General features: G+C 41.7%; 2 protein-coding genes across 2 annotated transcripts; one reads left to right on the top strand and one right to left on the bottom strand.

Annotated features, from left to right (window-relative positions):
• Window positions 1–333: 333 nt before the first annotated feature.
• On the bottom strand, window positions 334–6,770 carry nts (neurotensin). Its single transcript, XM_071533132.1, has 4 exons — window positions 6,710–6,770; window positions 5,112–5,173; window positions 1,349–1,555; window positions 334–477 (listed from the first exon to the last, which is right to left on the bottom strand). The coding sequence occupies exons 1-4, from the start codon at window positions 6,768–6,770 to the stop codon at window positions 334–336; spliced, it is 474 nt and encodes a 157-aa protein (XP_071389233.1).
• A 3,268-nt stretch (window positions 6,771–10,038) lies between these two features.
• Window positions 10,039–20,200, top strand: rassf9 (Ras association domain family member 9). Its single transcript, XM_071533128.1, has 2 exons — window positions 10,039–10,164; window positions 18,226–20,200. The coding sequence occupies exons 1-2, from the start codon at window positions 10,118–10,120 to the stop codon at window positions 19,493–19,495; spliced, it is 1,317 nt and encodes a 438-aa protein (XP_071389229.1). The 5' UTR covers window positions 10,039–10,117; the 3' UTR covers window positions 19,496–20,200.
• The last annotated feature ends 451 nt before the right edge of the window (window positions 20,201–20,651 follow it).

Genomic DNA, 20,651 nt, shown 5'->3' with positions numbered 1-20,651 from the left:
TCCTTTAATCACATCCTGAAAGAAGATAAACGTACTGTGCAGTGAACAAAGATCGTAAATAAATATAGTCTCTCAAAGATGCACATTTTGCTTGATGCTCAGGATATCCTTTTATTCACAGGAGCCAAACTTGAAGGGAGCAGAATACAGACAGGCCTTAATGCTGGACATACAATCGAGAGGTCTGGTTTGATAAAGCAACAACGGGAGAAAACATTGCAGCTACAAGAAAAGAACAAAAAAAGAAAAGAAAACACTGTCACTTATTCACAGAATGTATATGGTCTCCCCCCCCCTCCCCCAAGCCCCCTGCTGCCTCCACACACATGGTTGTCAGTAAAATGTACTTCGTTTTAGGATGTACGGCCTCCGGGACTTGGCGGCGTGCGCCACTTGCCTCTTCAGGATGTACGGCTGTTTCCGTTTCAGCGGAGCGTCGTTGTTCTCCTCTAAGTATTCTAGAGAGTCGCGGAGTAGCTGTTAGGGGGCAGAAGAAGAAGAAGAAGAAGAAGAAGACACGGCGGTGTGTGAGTCTCACGCGACGAGGAAATGGCAGGGAAACACATGTTTTGTCGCTGAGTGGCAGGGTAATGGCTGGCTACAGCAGTGTAGCTGTGATTAAACGAGCGCTCTGCTCTGTTCTTCCATGCATGGCAAAACAGGTGCTAATCTCCAGTCGCTGTGTTAAAAAAAAAAAAAAACCCTCTGTTGTCCCCAGTGTAAAGGAGCCGACAGTGAAAGGAAAATGATGGAGGAGAGGGAGAAAAGAGACAAGCAGGAGGGGAGAGAGAGGAATTTAATGAGGTGTGTTTACTGCCTGCAGAGGATGGATGGGCTCCTGTGTGAGCTGGAGTGACTGTGTGTGTGTGTGTGTGAGAGAGAGAGAGAGAGAGAAAGAGTGAGCGTGTGTATGCGTGTGTGAGAGAGAGAGAGAGAGAGAGACTGAATAAACATGTATATGTGTGTGTCTGTGTGTGCATGTGTGTGTGAGAGACAGAGAAAGTGTGTGCATGCTTGTGTGAGAGAGAGAGAGAGAAATAGAGAGATTAAGTGTGTGTATGTGTGTCTCTGTGTGTGTGTGTGTGTGTGAGAGAGAGAGAGAGAGAGAGAGAGAGAGCGTGTGCACTGGATGTGCACTTGTTTGATTTAGATTTGATTTTGTTTTTTTCCATCTCAGCACGTGTCTGTTAATTAACAACAAAACTGTTTTCACTTTTTGTAAACAAGCTCAATTCTCACCGACTCAAATTTTCTCTGTGTGAAGCGAGAGGCTGCTGTGTGCCTGCATGTGTGTGGACGGCAAGCCTGTGTCTGTGTGTGTGTGTGTGTGTGTGTGTGTGCGTCTCACCCGCTCCTCCCGGCTCTGCAGCGCTCGGCAGATGTGTTGCAGGTTGAACAGCTCCTCCGGCGGCTGCACGCCTCCCTCCCTCTGCTCCTCCTCCTCCTCCTCGCCGCTCCACGCCTCCTGCCACGGCCGCCGCAGGCCGCTCACCATCCGACACAGGTTGGCCAGCGACACGCGCCAGTAGGGGGCACTCTGCTTATTCTGTTTCATCTGTGGGGGTGGGGAGAAGGGGGGGGGGGGGGGGGGGGTTGGATTCAATTCAGCAAGTGGTTTGATTTTTTTCAATTTCAAAAACCTGGCAATGAAAAGTTTATCCTCCCTGTGACGAGATGATTTAATTGCAGTTTCAATTTACATTTTGAACTGTGAGTGAAATGAATTGAATGGAAATGAATTGAGCCTGGCCATGCTGAGGGACCAGGGAGGCTACACATAGTTAAACACACCGATGCTTCAAGGGTTTAGATGAAAAGGGGCCTAAGTGACGTTATCCTAGCGTAAACAAAACTTTAAACGATTGTATCTTTTTTATTCAAAACGTAAGAGTCATTCATACTTTTACAGAGATTCAGATTCAGCAAATTGCTCTTCTATAAAAAGCCATTAAGTGCAGTTTTGCCACTTGTTGCACCAAATTTAATTTCATTTGAGCCTTTTGGATTTTCCCCTTTTCATTCACGATTACAAATGTGTTCTTTTGACCATCAGATAGAGCTCAACAAAAGCTTTCCAATGACATATAATACTCATTTCAGCCAAACTCTGGTTTTATTACAATGGCCAAGTGCTCTAAATCCTAATAACAATAATTATTTCTCCCTTGATAGCTGTTTTATCCCAGTGGGTAGCCTATGTAGAGAGCAGAGTATTGTCACCCTGCTTACCCACCTAAAAGAATTTCATTGGGCAGTTTTGGACAGTTTCCCATGCTCTAAATGCTGTTTCAGAGGCTTTTCCACCCTATAAAAAATCCCTTATGCTATTACAGTCATAGCAGAATAAGCTGTAGTGTTTCCCTTTGGGTTTTCAATCTTAAGAAGTACTGAAGATGCTGCATTTGAGGTATTAAGTTTACCTGCTGTGTGCTGATGCAGACTTCTATGTGTTAAGACAGCAGTTAAGATATATGTCCAGTATTTCTTAAACATTCTCAGGCGCTGTGGCATGCCCTGAGCCCCCCTCTCCTCACCCAGAGTGATATATCAGTCACATCTAACCTTGTCTAGCTCCAGCCTGTTGTGTTATAATCTAGTTTGAGTGCTTTAAGATGGCGGGAGGCCCCTGCGCCTGCCCGTGAGGAACCCTGCGCGTGGGCTGGCTATCTCACACACACACACACTGCCGCGAAGACCTCTGGGTGTCACCGAGGATGATGGAGAGATTTGGAGGGTAAAGAGAAATTGTGGCCTCTAAATTGCCGTAAGCCCTCCCAACTCCCGACTTCTTTCTCAGGTTGGTTTTGTAACGAGCGGAGCCACTTCAATCGCAACTTTTTTTTTGTATGCCAGGGGGAGACACATGTAATAAAGACTGTGCAAACGTCAAAAGAACAACACACCAGGGACCGAACCATGTCCAGCTACTGACTTGCTTACAACTCTGACATTTAGAAATGTCCCTGCATCAAAGTTTTCTGTGGTGTTCATTTAGTTCCAAATGAGCCCCTAACACACCGAGCGGGGCTTTAATTGTCCTGAAAGGTCACATGGAAGATGGTTTGTATGTAGCCTCATCAGGGTCTTCTCCCTGAACGCCGGTTAATCGTTTATCTTTGAGGGCTGGGATGAAGGATTAATGCGGCGGTCCAATAAACCGATGGTCCCCCAGTCCAGAGCCATGCCGTTACAAATCAGCCCCGTCTCTGTGACGATTGAATTTTCCGTCAGTGACTGGCTTAGTCTCTGTCACCCTGCCACCAAACCTTAAGCTACTACAGCCGAGTGGAAATAGCTTCTTTCATTCTGTACATTCTGCAGTATGGTTTGTCCTCCTCCCACCCTCAGTTTTATGCATTTTTAAATTTGAGGGAATTTAGCAGATGCTCTTATACAACGTGACTTCGTGACGAGAAAGCTTCCAGAATTGCCAACGTTGCAAGCAACTAGTATTAAGGAGTGCAAGGGTCAATGCCACAGTGGCCAGGCAACAGATTGAAACCTTCCTGTGGAATAATACGATCATATATGATTAGGGAAGTAAAAAAATAAATAAATAAATAAGAGCCAGGGAGAACACTACAAAAAATCTCCATCTTAACAAGTCATTTAGTCTATTATTGAGTCCAAAAATCGGAATTTTCTTAAAATAAGTGACAAAATCTGCCAATGGGGTTTGATGATTTCACTTGTTTCCAATGCAGATCAACTTGTTGCAACAATTTTGTAGAATCAAGTGTCGTTTTCTTGATAGTAGTGCAGTGATCTGCCTTCTTCTGACTTGTTTCAACAGACTGACACTCATTTCTAGAAAATTCCTGAAACAAGTGAAACTGCATTGGAAACAAGTGGAGTTATCTCACCTCACTGGCAGAATTTTCCTCTCGGTTTAAGAAATAAGATTTGAAGGCTGACTATAGAATATAGACTAAATGACTGGACATTTTTTGCAGTGAAAAGGTAGAATTTAATCTAATCAGATTCATGTATAAAGGAGGAAGATAGGGGAGAGAGGGGATCAGTGGATGAATCAATTTCAAAGTTGTCTTCAAGCAGATTCCCCCTCAAAAAACGCCCATGTTTATTCTGGGGATAGAGAGCCACAAGTATCTTCACCAATGCTGCGCTTTCTCGCTTCTCAAGCTCTCTCTATCAGTCATCTGGAGAGTTATTATTACAATCATCACCCCCGAGGAACCCTCCGAACATCAGCGGCAATGAATCACATGGCTGATCTGTCATCGTCACGTCTCGGTGTGAGTCCCCCGGTCATTTATCAGACTGTGGATAGAGAGAGGGGGAGAGAGAGATAGAGAGAGAGAAGGAGAGAGAGAGGGGTAGAAGAGTGGGGGGTTTCGAGGGGGTTGATGTGTCGTCGGCGTTATGATGTTGTCAGGACCATCTGAATCCTATTAGGCCCGGCTATCTGTCTCCAGACACCTCTAGTTCCACTTTCATCAACTTCATCCCCCCCATCCTCGCCTGTCCTTCGGTACACAGCGCCAGATGAATGTGGCTAAAAATCTAAAAGTTACAACTGAATAACTTTCCTGTGAATTATTTCCATTTCCTCTCAATGGGAAACATGGTAAAGGCCAGGGACGCGCTGAGTGTAATTCTGTCTCTGTGCAGTATGTGGGTAATGGGTGTTTAATGGTGTGCCGTTTGAATTGGTTATAAAAGAACAGGATTTATCATTTCCAACCAAGAGAAGGTCAGTCCGAACACTATGACACATACTGGCCAAAAGGGAGTGTGCAGTAGCTGGCAACTCAAAAGAGTAAGTTGGACTCTGAAAGACAAAAAAAAAAAAATGCTCTTACATAATAAATAATTTATCTCCCCATGAACCACTCAGCAGGAAAACAACCAAAAGGTGAGGCTGCCACCGAACGATAGATCCATATCCAGGCTGCATGAAAGAACACCTGGGCAGCCGAGGGGTGCGTGTGTGTGTGTGTGTGTGTGTGTGTGTGTGTGTGTGTGTGTGTGTGTGTGTGTGTGTGAGAGAGAGAGAGAGGGTGGGGTGGTGGTGGGTCACTATCTGGGTGGGTTGTAGCTCTCTGACACCCAGTCTCTGATGTCACAGGTGCAAAGAGGGAACCCAGTACCTTAGAAGTGAAGAGACTGCTCAGCAGCTCCTCTTCCAGCGCTCGCTGCTCCTGGTCCACGTCTGTCAGGAACATGAAAAACAGCCCATTCAATCAATCAATCAATCAATCAATCACTTTGCTGTCTCTGATGGGAAATTTGTTGCGCAGCTGAGTATAAAAAACACAAAACACATACACATCAATACAGAAGACACAGCATATACTACAAAGACCATAAAAACAACATAGACGATAATAACAGTCACTGTCTCTGTGAATTTAGAAAGTTTATAGCAGTTGCAATGAAAGAAGACTTAGTTCCATTTTCAATTAGAAAGCAGTATTTCATGAAAAGAATCTGGGATTTGAATGGATTTTATTGATTTGTCTATCATATCAATTGCTATTTCATCTATTTCATCTTGCTCGTGAGCTAGAGGTAAGACACCTACGTATGCAACATCTACATCTCAGGCACAGAAGCAGCCTAAGCTGACCTAAACCTCAGCCAACCATTTTTATTCATTGGTAGGCACCTGTAGCCCACAAGTAATTTACTTAATTCCCAGCATGCCCTGGGAGTGCAGCAGCTGGAGATTTTAAAAACCAATTAGCCTTAAAATCTTTATTGATCAAACATTAAAAAATTCTGTTGACCAAAAGAATCTTTCTCTGCATCAAGAGATTTAAAAGAGATCGATCCAAACTTTTCCATCTTGTAAGTCGTGAACAGCTGGGCAAGTCATTTTCTTACTGGACCTAAGAGGCTTTGTAGGCTCTTGTAAGCCCTTTTCAACAGTTCAATTTAGTCTGCTGAATGTGATTTACTGGGCGATCTATTATGGATTTAAGTAACGTGGAAAAAGAAAACACTTTTACTTAAATCTGGTTTAGTCTGCTAGAGTCCTGCAGAATACATCCACGAATATCATCATGTTTTTCTATGAATATCGGTTGAAAGAGTATTTGTTTGAAAAAGGTTTCATTGAGGCATCATTAGATTGGATCATTGGGGACTCAAAGTTTATAGAGTCATAAGAGTCTAAGAGGGAAAAAACATAAGAAACAGAAAGACTAAAAAAACAAAAAAGGCTCAGAATGAGAATATATATCTTTTATATTAAATGTTATAATTGAAGAAAGAAACTCAACAGTTACAAAATTGCCAGCTTCTTGTAGTCATCATTTTAATCACATTTGGGACCAGAGAAATTAAATTGCCACCTTCGGAATAAAACGGCTCGGAGAATTGCCAGCCCAGGTCTCTCCATATTTACTCTTTAGCTCAAAACTCATATGACTGTAATGTTAAATGGAAGTCTCACTTTAGTAGCCTTAGAGTGGCAGTTTTTTATTACAGAAATGTGTTGTGTAATAAATCCATTGTTGGCAATTTTCAGATGCATGCTGCAGTAAAACCACATCATCTGAATGGATGCACCTGTTGCACACAGTAAGTTACATGAGAGGGAAATGGCTAGACTCATTTTTCTCCATGCTATGCCTTTGCTTGAGTGTCTGGGCTTTTCCCCATTTCGTGACTATGAGCTGACAGATAACTCTGCCATAAAATGATGCATATATGTTAAACCTGTTGAAAGAGGTGTAGCACTTACCTGTACAAAGCCCACCACACGTGAAACAGAGGAGAAGCACACATGCCAACTGCGCCTGCATCTTGGTAGAAAAAAAATAAAGTAATTTTCCACACTGAAGAATCCACCTGTGGAGGAATCTAGTCCATAAGGTTAAGGGTCAGACTCAGAGAGCTAAAGAGCGTGGAGAGACGATGTGCCGTGATGCTGCTGCTGCTGCTGCTTCTTCTTCTCTTTCTTCTTCTTCTTCTTCTTCTTCTTCTTGGTGGTGTTCCTGCTCTCTCCCAGCTCCAAACAACGCTTCCCCTGTCTTCTGGTTGTTTTCTGCTAGGAAGTGTAGAGCAGTGGGCTCCATTCCCTCAGTATATAAGAGCCAATGTGATGTCAGAGGATCACTCTCTCATCCCCCTCCTCCCCTCCTCTCCACCCCCACCCCCATCCCTCTCTCCAAATTGCCTCTTCCCTCTCACCACGACTCCTGGAACTGTGTCACCGTTTCATCAGACGTCACTTTGGCATCACAACGCGGAAGGTTTGCGTCAAGGTTTGTAGGAGATTTGGTTATTTCACTTCATGAATGTTTACTGTCAGAGGTTGGTTTTGTTGTTGTCTCCCAGGGACGGGATACAGGGGTGAGACGGGTGGGTGGGTGAGACGGGTGTGTGGGAGGACTCATACATAAGACTCAATTTGTGTCTCACTGTTTGGAGAAGCAGCGCTCTGCCATATTACCTGTTTCACATCATTTTTGGTATGTCATGTCTAGACAATAACCTGTTGATTAAAAAGAGACCACCACTGAATAAATTTCATCCCGGACTCACAGACAAAATGAGTGTCTGCTAAAGGAAAAAAGCACATAGAGCTTGAATAATGCAGTTTTAATAATAGACTGGCATTTGAATTTTTTTTTTTTTGAAGGTATTATTCATAATATAAGCAAGTTCTTGCAGTCAACCAGAGTGGCAGTGGTTGAATTTGAAGTTTTGTTTGTATAATTTGAATGGGAAGCCTGATAATTTGCCGATTTGTATCAGTATTCAGAAAGTTACTCACCCAGCAAGGTTTTAAAGAATAGTGGTAACTATGGTAATAACCAATTCAAAGGGAGGCCAAAATATCAAGCAAATTAAAGCAACATTTGCAATTAATGGTCATGCTGGTCTTACAGTAAATGATTTTTTAGTTTCTAAGAGTTCTAAAATTGTTCCATTTAATCTCCCTTGACTATTTTTTTTTTTAAGTCAGAGTGCAAAGCCACATTACTTTAAATCATAGGACCTCGTTTGATTTGAAACTGCAGTATTGAATCCATCCTTGACACTCTGAAGTCATAATCCACCATAACAAAAACATTACCTCTGTGTTTGTTTGAAAAATATCTTCATTGTTCCTTTCAGGACCCCCCAGAATTTTATCAAGACCTTAAGAAGCTAAAACAAGGAAAGGTAACGAAGTTGATCCTGAAATTATCAATGAAACATTTACAAATGTGGCAGTAAAAATACAGCTGTTGTGTTATGATGATTCTGTGATACATGATGATGAAATATGTTTTCCTTGCAGTACACACTACTTTACTATGGAGTCCCACAAGGGTCAAGTTTAGGACCTCTCCACTTTTTAAATTACTGTTATTGATTTGATTGTTCATTTTGATTGCTTTCTTTATCCTATTGACTGATGACTCCACCTTTTTTTAAGATGGAAAAATTTGCCACAAACTGAGAGGCTGATGTGTATTCACAACTAAGCCTAAAACAAACAAGGCACATAAACATTATGTATTGTCAGTGTTGACATCAGAGACTTAAAGTTACTTATATATCTGCCTAAATGTCCGTTGTTATCACTATGGTTTAGACTTTATATCAACAAATGTCATTCCCATAACTTCTATTAAATTGTATACCATCTATTTTTCTGCAAGCAATAATTTTGTCATTTTTTCATTTTGTCAGCTTCATTCCCCACACAATTACTACTCCTTGGCTTCGCAGGGCAGTATTCATTGTTAATTGAAGGGCCACTGAGTTTCAGTATTTAAATGCCTTGGAACCATTGTGTCTGTACTGGTGAACATCTCCAAATGTACTCCATTACTAGAAACAAGATGGAGGAATTTGGCATCCTAACCTGTGACGCCTTGGACAATGAATTCAAAATATAGAGAAAGGAAAGTACAAAGGATACACTATAGTAATATAATATTCACCTTGATCTAAAAGTTCAGACAAACATAATGTGAATCCACAAAGTCAGCAGGCAATTGTTTGTCAATGAACTAACCCTTTGGGAGAAAATTGTCCATGTTCACACACTAACTAATCGGACCCTATAACATAGTGAATTCTTCCCTTTAAATGTACAGTAAACATCCCAGCTGGTATAGCCTACCTTCAAAATATATTTGTGTGCTGCAAAAGATATTTCAAGCCTGAAAAAGATAGTTGTATAGGCTGCATTCCTCCCAGGTCTGAATGTTATATTTGTTGTTTGAATCCACCAGGGAGAGCCAGTTACCAAACCCCAACACTTTCATTTTTCCTCTACTGTAGGCCTGCTGTTACATCATCCTCTTCGCTTACATTTCTTTGCCTCTTCATTGTACTGTTGGGTATATTTTGTGAGTAATAAACAAAACAAATATACATATTTAAGTTTGTATACAATGAAAAATCACTGTAATTTTCCTCCAATACCCTATAGGGACTGGTATTGTTGTGAGTTTAAAGGAACCTTTTTATCTCCTATTATATAATTTTATTATTTATTATTTATTTTATATTGTGTCTGTGGAACTAAATTGTGTAGTTTATATTGACCTTATGCTATTTTATGGTATTTTTTTTAATTCTCATGGGAGAATAGGATTTTCTATTGTTTTTTTCACCCATAGTAGCAGCATGATAGTCTATTTCAAAGTAGTATCACTATGATATTTGTATAGTATCCATCTAAAATGTATTATAGGATAACTATACTTCTATAATAACAACATAGAGCACAACAGCCTATTGTAGAACTACACTGTATAATTATGGAAAGACTATAAGCTACTGCCATACTATATAGCACTATAGTACCAATCTTTCCCGATTGTAAATAGACTTTAACATCAATTTAATTCGTTTATATTCCCAATACTCCTGTTATATGCGTATTGGACACTTATTAGTCCAATTTGAAATCCCACAAGCCGCTGAGTTTCTGTGTGAGAGTAACAGGTTGCACTGCAGGTGGAAGGGGGCAGAGTTTTACGCATAAATAGCCTGTGTAACACCACCCTTATTTTTCGGATGGGGCGGATAGAGTTGCGAGTTGGGACACCCCTCAACTTTCCTGTGAAACACATCACAAAGTGTCCGACGTCCTGCCATGCCGGGACTGTAACCCGTTTCGGATTGTGACATTCTGCGCTCCTGAGTTATGGCTCCGTTTGGCAGAAACTTCCTGAAAGCGCGTCTGAAAAACAGGTAATTTGATGAGACCGAGGTTTCTTGACGGGGAAACCTGTTGTGTTTTTCCCGAGTTCAGCTGCTGAAAAGCCCTCGTGTTGTGCAGTTGAAGAGGCAGGCGGTTACGCATAACGCATTACGCATCAGATTTATGTATTGGCTGCAATGCAAGGCGAAAAGTAAGTTCCTAATGCGATTTCGTTTGAGCTTTATCATCCTTTTGACCGGGTACAGTGGGAAACACATAGCCCGACCACAAAGAACTGTAGCCTAATCCTAAAATGAATATTAGAAGGACATTAGAAATAGGCTATTATAGGAATATTATAGCGATATCATTGGAGATTTAAAAAATTGCACATAGGGTATGATAGGTCATCATAAACTGGGGTTAGGATACTTATTTATTCTCTATCTAACAAAGTTGCATGGGTATTTTTACCCGCCATGACATGGAAATCCTAAAGTCTTTTGTGGTCTGTGTGTATGTGGATCATCGAGATCACTGAGTATTTGCCCGTGTAAATTATTATTGACTGCTGAGTTTCTAGCAGCATCAGCTGTTAATGTGTGTGTGTGTGTGTGTGTGTGTGTGTGTGAGAGAGAGAGAGAGAGAGAGAGAGAGAGAGAGAGAGAGAGAGAGAGAATTCTACTGATAAAGAGACAGCACCCAGTCAATATCAATAACTGAGGTGTGTGAAGATCCAAGACATAGACTTCTATTGGTGTGTGTGTGTATGTGTGTGTGTGTGTGTGTGTGTGTGTGTGTGTGTGTGTGTGTTGAATGGGGGGTTGTTATGTATCCTCTAGCACTTTCCAAACCTTTCATCCTTATAGCTGTAACTGTTGCCATACATTATATTGACACCCTGAACTGAAAGTAGTGTAAGATGGATTGCTTGCCACTAGGCATTACCCTCCTTATTGAAATCATAAACACCTCCAGTGGAAGCAGAGTGAAATATGATGTTGGATGTCGGTTATATCATTCCTGTCAGATACTGTGGAGTATTATGCCAAAAATGCTGGATGTACACTTTAGGCATGATCAAATAGGAGTTTTGACCTTCTCCTGAAGCGCTGACTGCTCTGTAATTACCACAGAGTTGTTGTTTTTTTTTATAAATGTTTCATCTGGGACAGCAGCAAGAGAGCATTCTTGGTTCAGGTTGAGAGAGATCCTGTCATCAACACTTGTATAATTTGCTTCAGCAATTTCCTTAAGTGGCTAGCTTGGCCTTTTGATGTGCCCATGGCTCCAGCTGGGCCCTCGCCACAGCTTTGAAAGGTGAGGAAAATTAGATTTACTGGGCCACAAGCAATCCTCTGTTAAGGGTTCGGAAATTTTATGTGGATTCATGACTGTCGACAGTTGTTGTGGCTTATCAGTGTGGACTTGGTAAATAGTTTCTTTCTTGTGGAGCATGCAGGTCATGATCCAAGACAAGAGTCATGTTGCCAGGAATCCTATCAAGACATTTTTTAATTGTGTGCAAAGGACTGTTTTCATGAGCTGTATTTGAGTAAGAGTCTCATACACCCCTAAAACTCATCAGCACATGGTTTGGACTTAGTTCAGAATAAAAAAATAAATAAAAAAAGGCTTTTGTATTAAATCACAGTAAAAAACGGTCTGACAGTGGCACCAGCGTCAGACTGGCTGTATTTTCACAGCACACACAGCTGAGCTCAAGAATCTTTGATAACTTCAAACAGTCTGGCTGAAGCTGCCACCCGTCGATGTCTTACTTTTTCATGTTGTGTAGTAATTACCTTTGCGGCACCTATAATTACCTCGAGTGTTTAGATCTGTAGATATGTCAAATGCCGATTTCAGAGACGGCCTTTTACTTGCTCTGAGACACGGCGCTGGATGTTTGCCAAAAATGTAAAAAAAAAATGTTAAAAAAAGCTGATTTGGAGTTGCATTCAGTGGTAACATCAAAACTCTCATTGACCTTTAGAATAAATAGAAAATGTGGTGATGATTACAGTTGGCGCCATTTGTTTGAATACAGCAGCCAGGCCTCTTAAGTCAGCGGGGAGCACTGTGCGTCAAATTGGTCTCCTATAGTGAAATTGCAGTCATGTGTCTGAAATGGGCTTGAAATGAAATGGTTGCCAGTCAATGACATATGTGACCAAAGCAATGCAGTGTCCAGTTCCACTTAATGGTACTCCAACAATAATGGCAGCCTGACAGCATGATGCACAGGAGCAATTACTCTTATATCTGTAAAACGCTGAAATTGTCGCCCATAGCAGTTTGGTTAACACAAATTAACAGGCTGCAGCCAAAGGAAAAAAACACCACTTTTGTTGGAAGTGAATGTATGGCTCATTTATATGCGCTAGTTAGTAGAGGACCCAAGCCTTGTGTAGTGATTCACAGACCTGGGAGCGAGAAAAATGAGCAGGGTGGGGGGGTTGATAGAGGGGAAGGGAAGGGAAGGGAAGGGAAGGGAAGGGAATGGGTGTGTTGTGTCTTTCCTCACAGATGCCTATCTGACTAGGAGTCATCCCAGAGATCAACACATCCAGATAGAAAAGTGATGTTATTTCCTCGTCAATCCCCCATCCTCTCTAAGATAAGAGCGAGAGGAAGCGTCTCCTGTCCAGCTCTGGATAGCAACTCTCCTGTATTCTCCATGTGCCAATTTGTGTCAGACAAACCAGATACAGTATACTCTATATATATATACACTCTTACAAAGGATGTCTGGTTTTCAACACATCTGTGTGTCTCGTTTGAAACCACACAGTTGTGCTACTTTTCAATCCAACATATTCTGGCACGTATCTAACATATCGCTGTTGTATGACATTTTTCAATTTTGGTGATTTTCATGTTTCAAGTTCAACTGAAGGATTTCATGCTCTTCTATGGCTTGACAAAATTCTACGACACTTTGGGCTTATGAAACCTTTTCAAAAACCTGATTGGATAAACTCAGAACTTCATGGCTGTCAGTCTGAAAACAAGGTTTCCTTAGTTCCTGAAAAGTTGACATTAGGGAGGTTTGTACCTGACAGCTACGACATGTTGTTATTAAAATCTGCTGTGCTGAAAACTAACAGTAAAAAAGTTATGTGTCTCAAAAGTAATGCGTCACGTCCCAAATTAGACACACAGATTTGCTGAAAATTGCTTTCTTAATAGTGTACCACTCAGGAATGAGTTAAATATGAACGCAATTTACTTCACGTTGAAAGTTTCTTCTGTCATTCTGCGTCTGTGAGCTGACCTACAGTACATTCCATTTAGTTATAAAAGCAAACCTGTAATTTCATTACCGCTCTCAGACAAACCAAAATGTAATCGAATTTGTTCCGTAGCACGTACGTCGGAACCTCTTGATAGCAGTGACTGTGTCTGCTGGCATGCTATCACAGCTTGTTACTGTTAGAAACCTGATTGTCTCACTATCCACATTGCGACACTGGGGAGCTATAATTCCCTGTCATTTGTTATGACTTGTTCAAACCACCAACATGCAATCCTTTGCGCCAACATGTGGTCTGCCAATTTCTGACACAAACCAATTGTTAATGTCTGCTAGCTTGTCATTATTTAAGTTTTATTATGGGAGAGAACCATGCCACCCCAGTAGAGTCGTCGGCACTGTAACCTCCCACGCAAGAAACATACACTGTAAATTCATATAACACTTACCTCATATGGCACACACCGTGCAATTTAAAAGGTGGTTTCTTCCCATTTCGCATGCCTCACTGAGAATCTCACCTTCTAAGTTCAGGCTGGGGTCAAGTGGGCCCGCTCAGGTTTCTTGGGTTCACTCAGCTATGAAATGGTGAGGTCTAAATGACCCTGTATTACTCACTGCTCGGCTTCCACCTTCCCTGTCCCGTCACAGAATGGATTTATATAGGATAACATAAGATATATATTATAAAATTTATATTAGCACCGAGTACGGGTACACACCGCCATACACAGCGCAGTCTATTGGCAATTTTCTGATCAGACTGTTTGAGTTCATCATGATATTAATGTCAGTTCTGTCTCTCATCGCTCAACGCTGTGACCTATGAGGGCACCCTCATTTGTTGCTGTCTCGAACCACAGCATAATCCCAAACTATGAATATCAAGTGGCACCCAAAGTGACAACCCTCATGAATGTATTAGCTGCGATGTAATCAGCCCAATGGCCCGTGTAGTATTTGTGTTTGTCCTGGCAGGGAGTAGACGGCCCAGCGAGGCTCAGGGTTTTTGGCGCTCCGACCAACACTGATACCACCAGCCTCATCAAAAGTGCTTGTCCTCGGAAAAGGATTACAACACTTTTTGTTCACTGAGAAAGGCTTGATGCTGTTTTACAAGGTTCCTGTGATACACTCTTGCACTCTAAGGAATCTGAGTCTTAGCCTGCAACTTGTCAAAATGGGGCTTTTTGGAGTTTTAGTTATATAAACATTTCTTGGAGGCAGAGCTGATCTGGACAAGAAAAGAAACATAAAATACAGTGCAAAGTAGAGTTTGACTTTAAAAAACAATAATATTTTTTTATATTGAAGCTGGCGATAGTTCATATTTTGATCTCATTGGTAGAGTTAAACCAGTGGAAAGCTATATGACATGGAAAACTACCTGGTGAAAAATCATTTTGCATTACATTGTGACTCTAACTCATCCAGTGAGATCGTTTTCTACCTCCAGAGCGGCTCTGCCTGCGAGAAATGTTTGTGTAACTAAAACACCAATCAGCCAAAAGTGGATTCAGGCACGACAAGACCGCACCACGCTGTTAAAATGCAATTGTATTCCCGACAGATGAAATATGGTTATAGCTCTCGCACAGCCATACATCAGTCAGCGCCTTCCCCGTGTTGGAGTGGAGCTGAAAACGTCGCACGGTGACCCGACTGTAGCTATGGAATTCATTTTCCCCCTTCCTCCCGTTGCTGTCCATTGAACTCTGGTGGCAGGAAGGGGCAGGATGTTGTTTGAGCGTTAGTGATTGTGGCCCGGGACAAATACAGGTGTTTCCCTGCCCTGCTGTACCCGCTTCCTGCACAGCTGAGGGCTTCGCTCACCCTCTGAAATGCCCAATTGTCTATGGAGCGTGTTTATTCACCTGTATGTTTAAATACCACCATATAGCTGTATGGTTCCCACATGTCTCTAGGTAGTATAAATATAGTGTTAGACAGTGTTTGTTTTTACTTTATATGATTCAAGGGAAGGTTATATTCCATAATTGTGCTGTACTGTTTGTGAATGTTTCCAGTAACCACCTTTTCTTTCTGTGTCTTTCTCACTTTAGCGACGCATTTAACCCAGGGCTAAATGTGTGTGTGAAAAAGGATTTTCTGTTCTTTCTTTCTTTCTTTCTTTCGTTGTGCTTGTATGCATGTATCTTGCTATCTAAAGCTACCTAGCTAGCTTTTGTTTTTCTTTCTCTTTCTTTCTTTCTTTCTTTCGTTGTATGGTTTTATGCATGCATCTAGCAATCTAAAGCTACCTAGCTAGCCTTTGTTTCTCTTTCTCTTTCTTTCTGTCTTTCTTTCTTTCTTTCTTTCTTTCTTTCTTTCTTTCTTTCTTTCTTTCTTTCTTTCTTTCTTTCTTTCTTTCGTTGTATGGTTTTATGCATGCATCTAGGAATCTAAAGCTACCTAGCTAGCCTTTGTTTTTTTTCTCTTTCTTTCTGTCTTTCTTTTTCTTTCTTTCTTTCTTTCTTTCTTTCTGTCTTTCTCTTTCCTTCTTTCTTTCTTTCTTTCTTTCTGCTTATGTACAGTATGTACGTACAGTATGTACTGTATGTGTATGTATGCATGTACATGTATCTAGTACTGTTGGGTAGGTTTGTGTTTCATTTTTTCAATTGTAATTTCTTTCTCTTTCTTTCTCTCCTTTTCTTTCTCACTTTTTCTTTCTTTGGTTCTTTCTGTATGCATGTATGTATATACTGCATCTATCTATCTATCTGTCTGTCTGTCTGTCTGTCTGTCTATCTATCTATCTATCTATCTATCTATCTATCTCTCTATCTCCAGTATCTATCTATAATCTTTCTCATGTACAGTCCCTTTAGCGTATCACTTGAGGGGTTTCCAGAGGAGGTTGTATCTGGAAACGCGGAGGTCAAAGTCGTCATGGTCGTTGTCTCTGAAAGCCGGAGGCGTGCTGGAGTTGTTTGCCCTGTGCATAGCTCAGGTGTTTGCTTTGCCCCGCTCGTCTCCAAGGGTCTCCATAACCATTAACCAGCCGCTCACATTGTTGCATACGTATCGCATTCCTGAGGCCTTGTTCACCGCGAGTTTACACAATGCTCCATTTGTGTGTTTTCATGCCATGTGGGAACCAAAACACAGTGGTATCAGACTGTAGAATCAGCAAACCAGGAGATAATGCAGCACTTAAGTTTTCCCCTTTGAATAATGCCTAATACATCTCACTTACTTGCGTTAGCATGCCGGCAGCAGGGCACGTAGCATCTGTGTCATCTTCAGGATGTCTTTTTTTGTCAGCCGCTCAGCGATTAATGTGGACTGAAGTCGACCACGGTTATCTCTGTAGATAAAGACAGAGGGGCTACATGATGCAAGGTCCAGATCTAAAGCCATTGCTGCAAACCAAGGCGAGGAACAAACTCTCACCATTTGATACCCAGGCAGAAAACACTGATTTTTATCTTTAAGTTTTTCAGTTTTTTTTTATTATATAGATAAGACTGCGTTGACCCTGGAATACAGCTGTATCTAGCTTTTCAACTATAAATCCAAACAACCAAACAACAAAAAAACTCTATTGAAAATATAATGCTCATACAGTATGTTGGCCCTGATTTGTGAATGTGAACAAGTCTCTTGCTAAGCTTAATGATCTGATTTTGTTATCTGAAACTGATTTTGCGGACCTAGATGAAACTTGAGAGTACCCAGGATTATGAATACATTATTCTGGTTTATCACTGTCAACAACTTCATGAAATATAGCCAGTTTGGTTGTAAAAGCATAGACCGACATTCCATGAACCCACAAATTCAGTCTCCAATTCATTGTCACTGGAGCAGCTCCAGGTTTTGTCTCTTGAAGACATTATATAGTAGATCCTTGATTCTCTGGTTTCTGTGTTAGAGACAGTTTCTCATTCTCACAAATATTGATTGAACTGTCCGCGATTTTAGGAATATTATATGTGAGTTCTGTTTTGCTTTCAGGGTGAGGTTTTGCTTTAAATATGAGTAATTCACCGAGACAGAAACTTGGCAGTCAGCTACAGTACATCAGAGTTAATCTAATTAATCGTATTATGAATCGCAGCATAACATGTTATCTTGCATGTAAATAATAATATGATCATGCTTTATCTTAAAATCAGATTGAAATGTCTGGCAATGTTATCTGCTTATTTGATTACTTCCTCGTGTTGTGGATGTCTGCGTTGCCGTTGCCTATCATTTAACGACTGGATATTAGCTCCTGGATATTACTGGTGGTCCATTAAGCATGTAAGAAATGGATATCATCGGCCCATCAGAGGTCAATTTTTGAGCAAGTTTTACGGCCCAGACGAAAAGGTAATGAGGGCCTTGGGGTTAAATAGCTCAGAACCAAATCATTAAGTGATCATCTCTGATGAGTAAGACGATGAGTAACCATGTAATAGAATCAGGCCAGAGAGCACAAAATGAGTGAATATAGTTTTCTGCTCATTGACCTAATGGAAGACCATCAAACTAGGATCTATTTAAGAAAAAAATACTACTTAGGATGGTGAAATGACTCCAAAAAGATGGCTGGGAGAGTATGTACTTCAACCAGCAGTGTTCACAACTGCTGCTATAGTGAAGCTTGTGACGCATGTGAAATGAACGTTTTGTAAACATGATTGTTGCACTAATATACCATTAATTTCACAAAATACTTATTGTATAATTTTGTTGTGATATTTTAAGATATTGATGATGATTTTCATGTTTTTGACTGATGATTTGATAACTTCCTTGTGTTATGGATGTCTGTGTTTGCCTTGTTGAAGACTAACTTCCCAATATTTCATCCAAAATATTTACAGAACCAATTGTAAACTTCGTCTGTCTGTCTCTCCCCTAGGACAAAAGATGCAGAGCCTGTGGTAGGAAAAGAGATTCAGGTTATCGTCTGCAATGAGGAGAAGGTTGTCTGTGGAGTAACGAAGCACACAACATGTGCCGATATGGTTCAGGCATTACTGGAGGATCACAAGACAGTCCCAGAGAGCAAGCGGCTCCTGCATGGAGACCCCAAAGACTTCTGTCTCGTAGAGCGCTGGAGGGGTTTTGAGAGAGCCTTGCCGCCTCTTACCCGCATCCTGAGGCTCTGGAACGCTTGGGGTGACCAGAAACCCTTCATCCAGTTTGTTTTGGTCAAAACCAGCGACTTTGTGCCTCAGTCGGTTAAGAAGGGTGGCAAATCCAAGGGAGCCAAGCCAAAGCGATGGGAGCAGGGTCCCGGTCAGTATTCCCAGTCCTTGCCAGCAGAGAGGCAAAAGCGCATGGTGAAGAAAGCTTTCCGGAAGCTGGAGAAAATTCACAAGGAGAGCCAGAGCTCCCCAGGCGGCGAGGAGATTGACCGGATGGTCCAGCTGATTCTCACGCAGGACCACACCATCCGGGAGCAGATCCAACGCATGAGGGAGCTGGATGTGGAGATTGAGCAGTTTGAGGTGGAAGCGCAGAGGGAAGCTGAGCCTGACAGTTTACTGACTCAGGCCTGTGGCCCGAGTCTGGACGGGCACAACGAGGAGCAGCTGCAGGAGTACCTGTACACCAGCGATGGAGTCGAACAGCTGGAGCTGCAGGTACAGAGGCACCAGGAGCTCATCCTCCAGCTATCCCAGGATATTGACGGTGAGCTGATGAGGGCCAACCTGGCGTGGCCGCTGAGCCAAGACGAGGACACCCAACAGGAAGGAGCCACGGCCGCTTCCTGGATCTCCTCTGAGACAGACTCACCGTTCTACACTGCTGAACTTGAGAGGCTGCAGTCTGAACTGAAACACAGCCTTTTCGCCGGCGTGTCCCTTCACAACCAAACTGCAGATCTAGACAAGGAACTGAAGTACTACGACGCTACGCTGGTCTCCAAGGACCAGGAGTGCTGGCAGCTGGCTTCCCAGCTGAGCTCTATGCAGGTGACGGACAGCATGGAGGAAAAGTCCTGTCCCGGCGCTCTGAAGGGCCAGATTCGGTGCAGCGTCTCACAGGCAGTGAAACTCAAACACAGCCTGTCCCCTACAGACGTTACAGACACAGACTCAGACACTGGGATTAGCTCCACACACAGTCAGGACTCGCTGTCACCCTGCCTCGACTTCCCTCCCCCACTGGACACGGACGTTTGAACAGCCCAGTTGACCCAGCTTCATACAGCTCTGCATGCACAAACCACATTCCATCACTATTTATGAGAGCCGGGTTTCCCACTCTAGGTGTTAACATAAATTTTGTCCCAACAAAGGAGCAAAGACTAACTCTGAGTGCAAAGATGTCTGTGGTGAACCAGGCTTAGTTAGTGACACTGACCAGCGTGTATTGTCTATAATCTGTTATAGGGCCTAATTATGGTGAATGTACACTACTTGCCCTGCTGAAAGTTCTCAAGCTATTTATGAGGCTGCACTTCACTGTACACACTTATAAGTCTATTATCAATGTTTTATATTAAAACAAGCAGCACATTTTTTTTGGATGTAGAATTTAGGATTTGTTTAGAATTTATCACGACATTCCTTTCTATGACATTGTAAATAAACTACTGTACAGTATATGAATGATATTATGACACATGCACAGTTTTTTTTTAAAGACAATTTGATATAACACCTGAGAGAGAAAGCATATTTATTTATCATGTAATTGTATTATACAGATTAGATTTTACTGTGATTTATTTTCCTGAGGCAGTAGTCTTAATCTGTGTTGATTTTGCTTCTGATCAACCACAGCACATTCAGCACCAACAAAATACAATACAAAAACTATCTCTCTGCTTTATAGATCTGGTCTACATTTGTGTTAATCCCACGTTTTAAGAAAATAAAACCTATGAAAGCTATAAAAAAAAAGTAAAATGTACGTTATTTTTGCTTCCACAATACTGTAAATGTCAAAAAGTAGTCACACTGATGTTGATTTTGTTGATCCCAAAAGTATCCGTCACCTTAGTATGATGCCAGATGTGTGCCAAGCGTTGGTGCTTTTTATTCATTCCCTAGAACTTGTTAAATATGCATTAGCAACAGTGCTATTGTTCCAGGAAGTGTTCAAAAAAAAAAAAAAAAAACAACAACTTGTGGTGCCAAGAATTTATAGATTCCACAAAGCTCTGAGTCACCAGAAAGAAATGACACAGCTACCATAGCTCCCTTCCAGTGCGCTGCAGCGTATAATCAGACGAGATGGTCGCCAGGCAAGCACAAACAACAGTGAGCACTCTTCTTCTCTTGTCAAGGTATTGCTGACAGGGTAACACTTTGTACTCGGGGCAGAGCGGGCCCA

The sequence above is a fragment of the Centroberyx affinis genome, unplaced genomic scaffold (genome assembly GCF_046629955.1).
Source record: "Centroberyx affinis isolate AG114_WGS23_722 - 3 ecotype Tasmania unplaced genomic scaffold, CSIRO-AGI_Caff_v1 ptg002325l_1, whole genome shotgun sequence".
NCBI classification, from domain to species: Eukaryota; Metazoa; Chordata; class Actinopteri; order Beryciformes; family Berycidae; genus Centroberyx; species Centroberyx affinis.
Note: the sequence above shows the minus strand (reverse complement) of the source record. Positions and strands in the feature narration are given on the sequence as shown.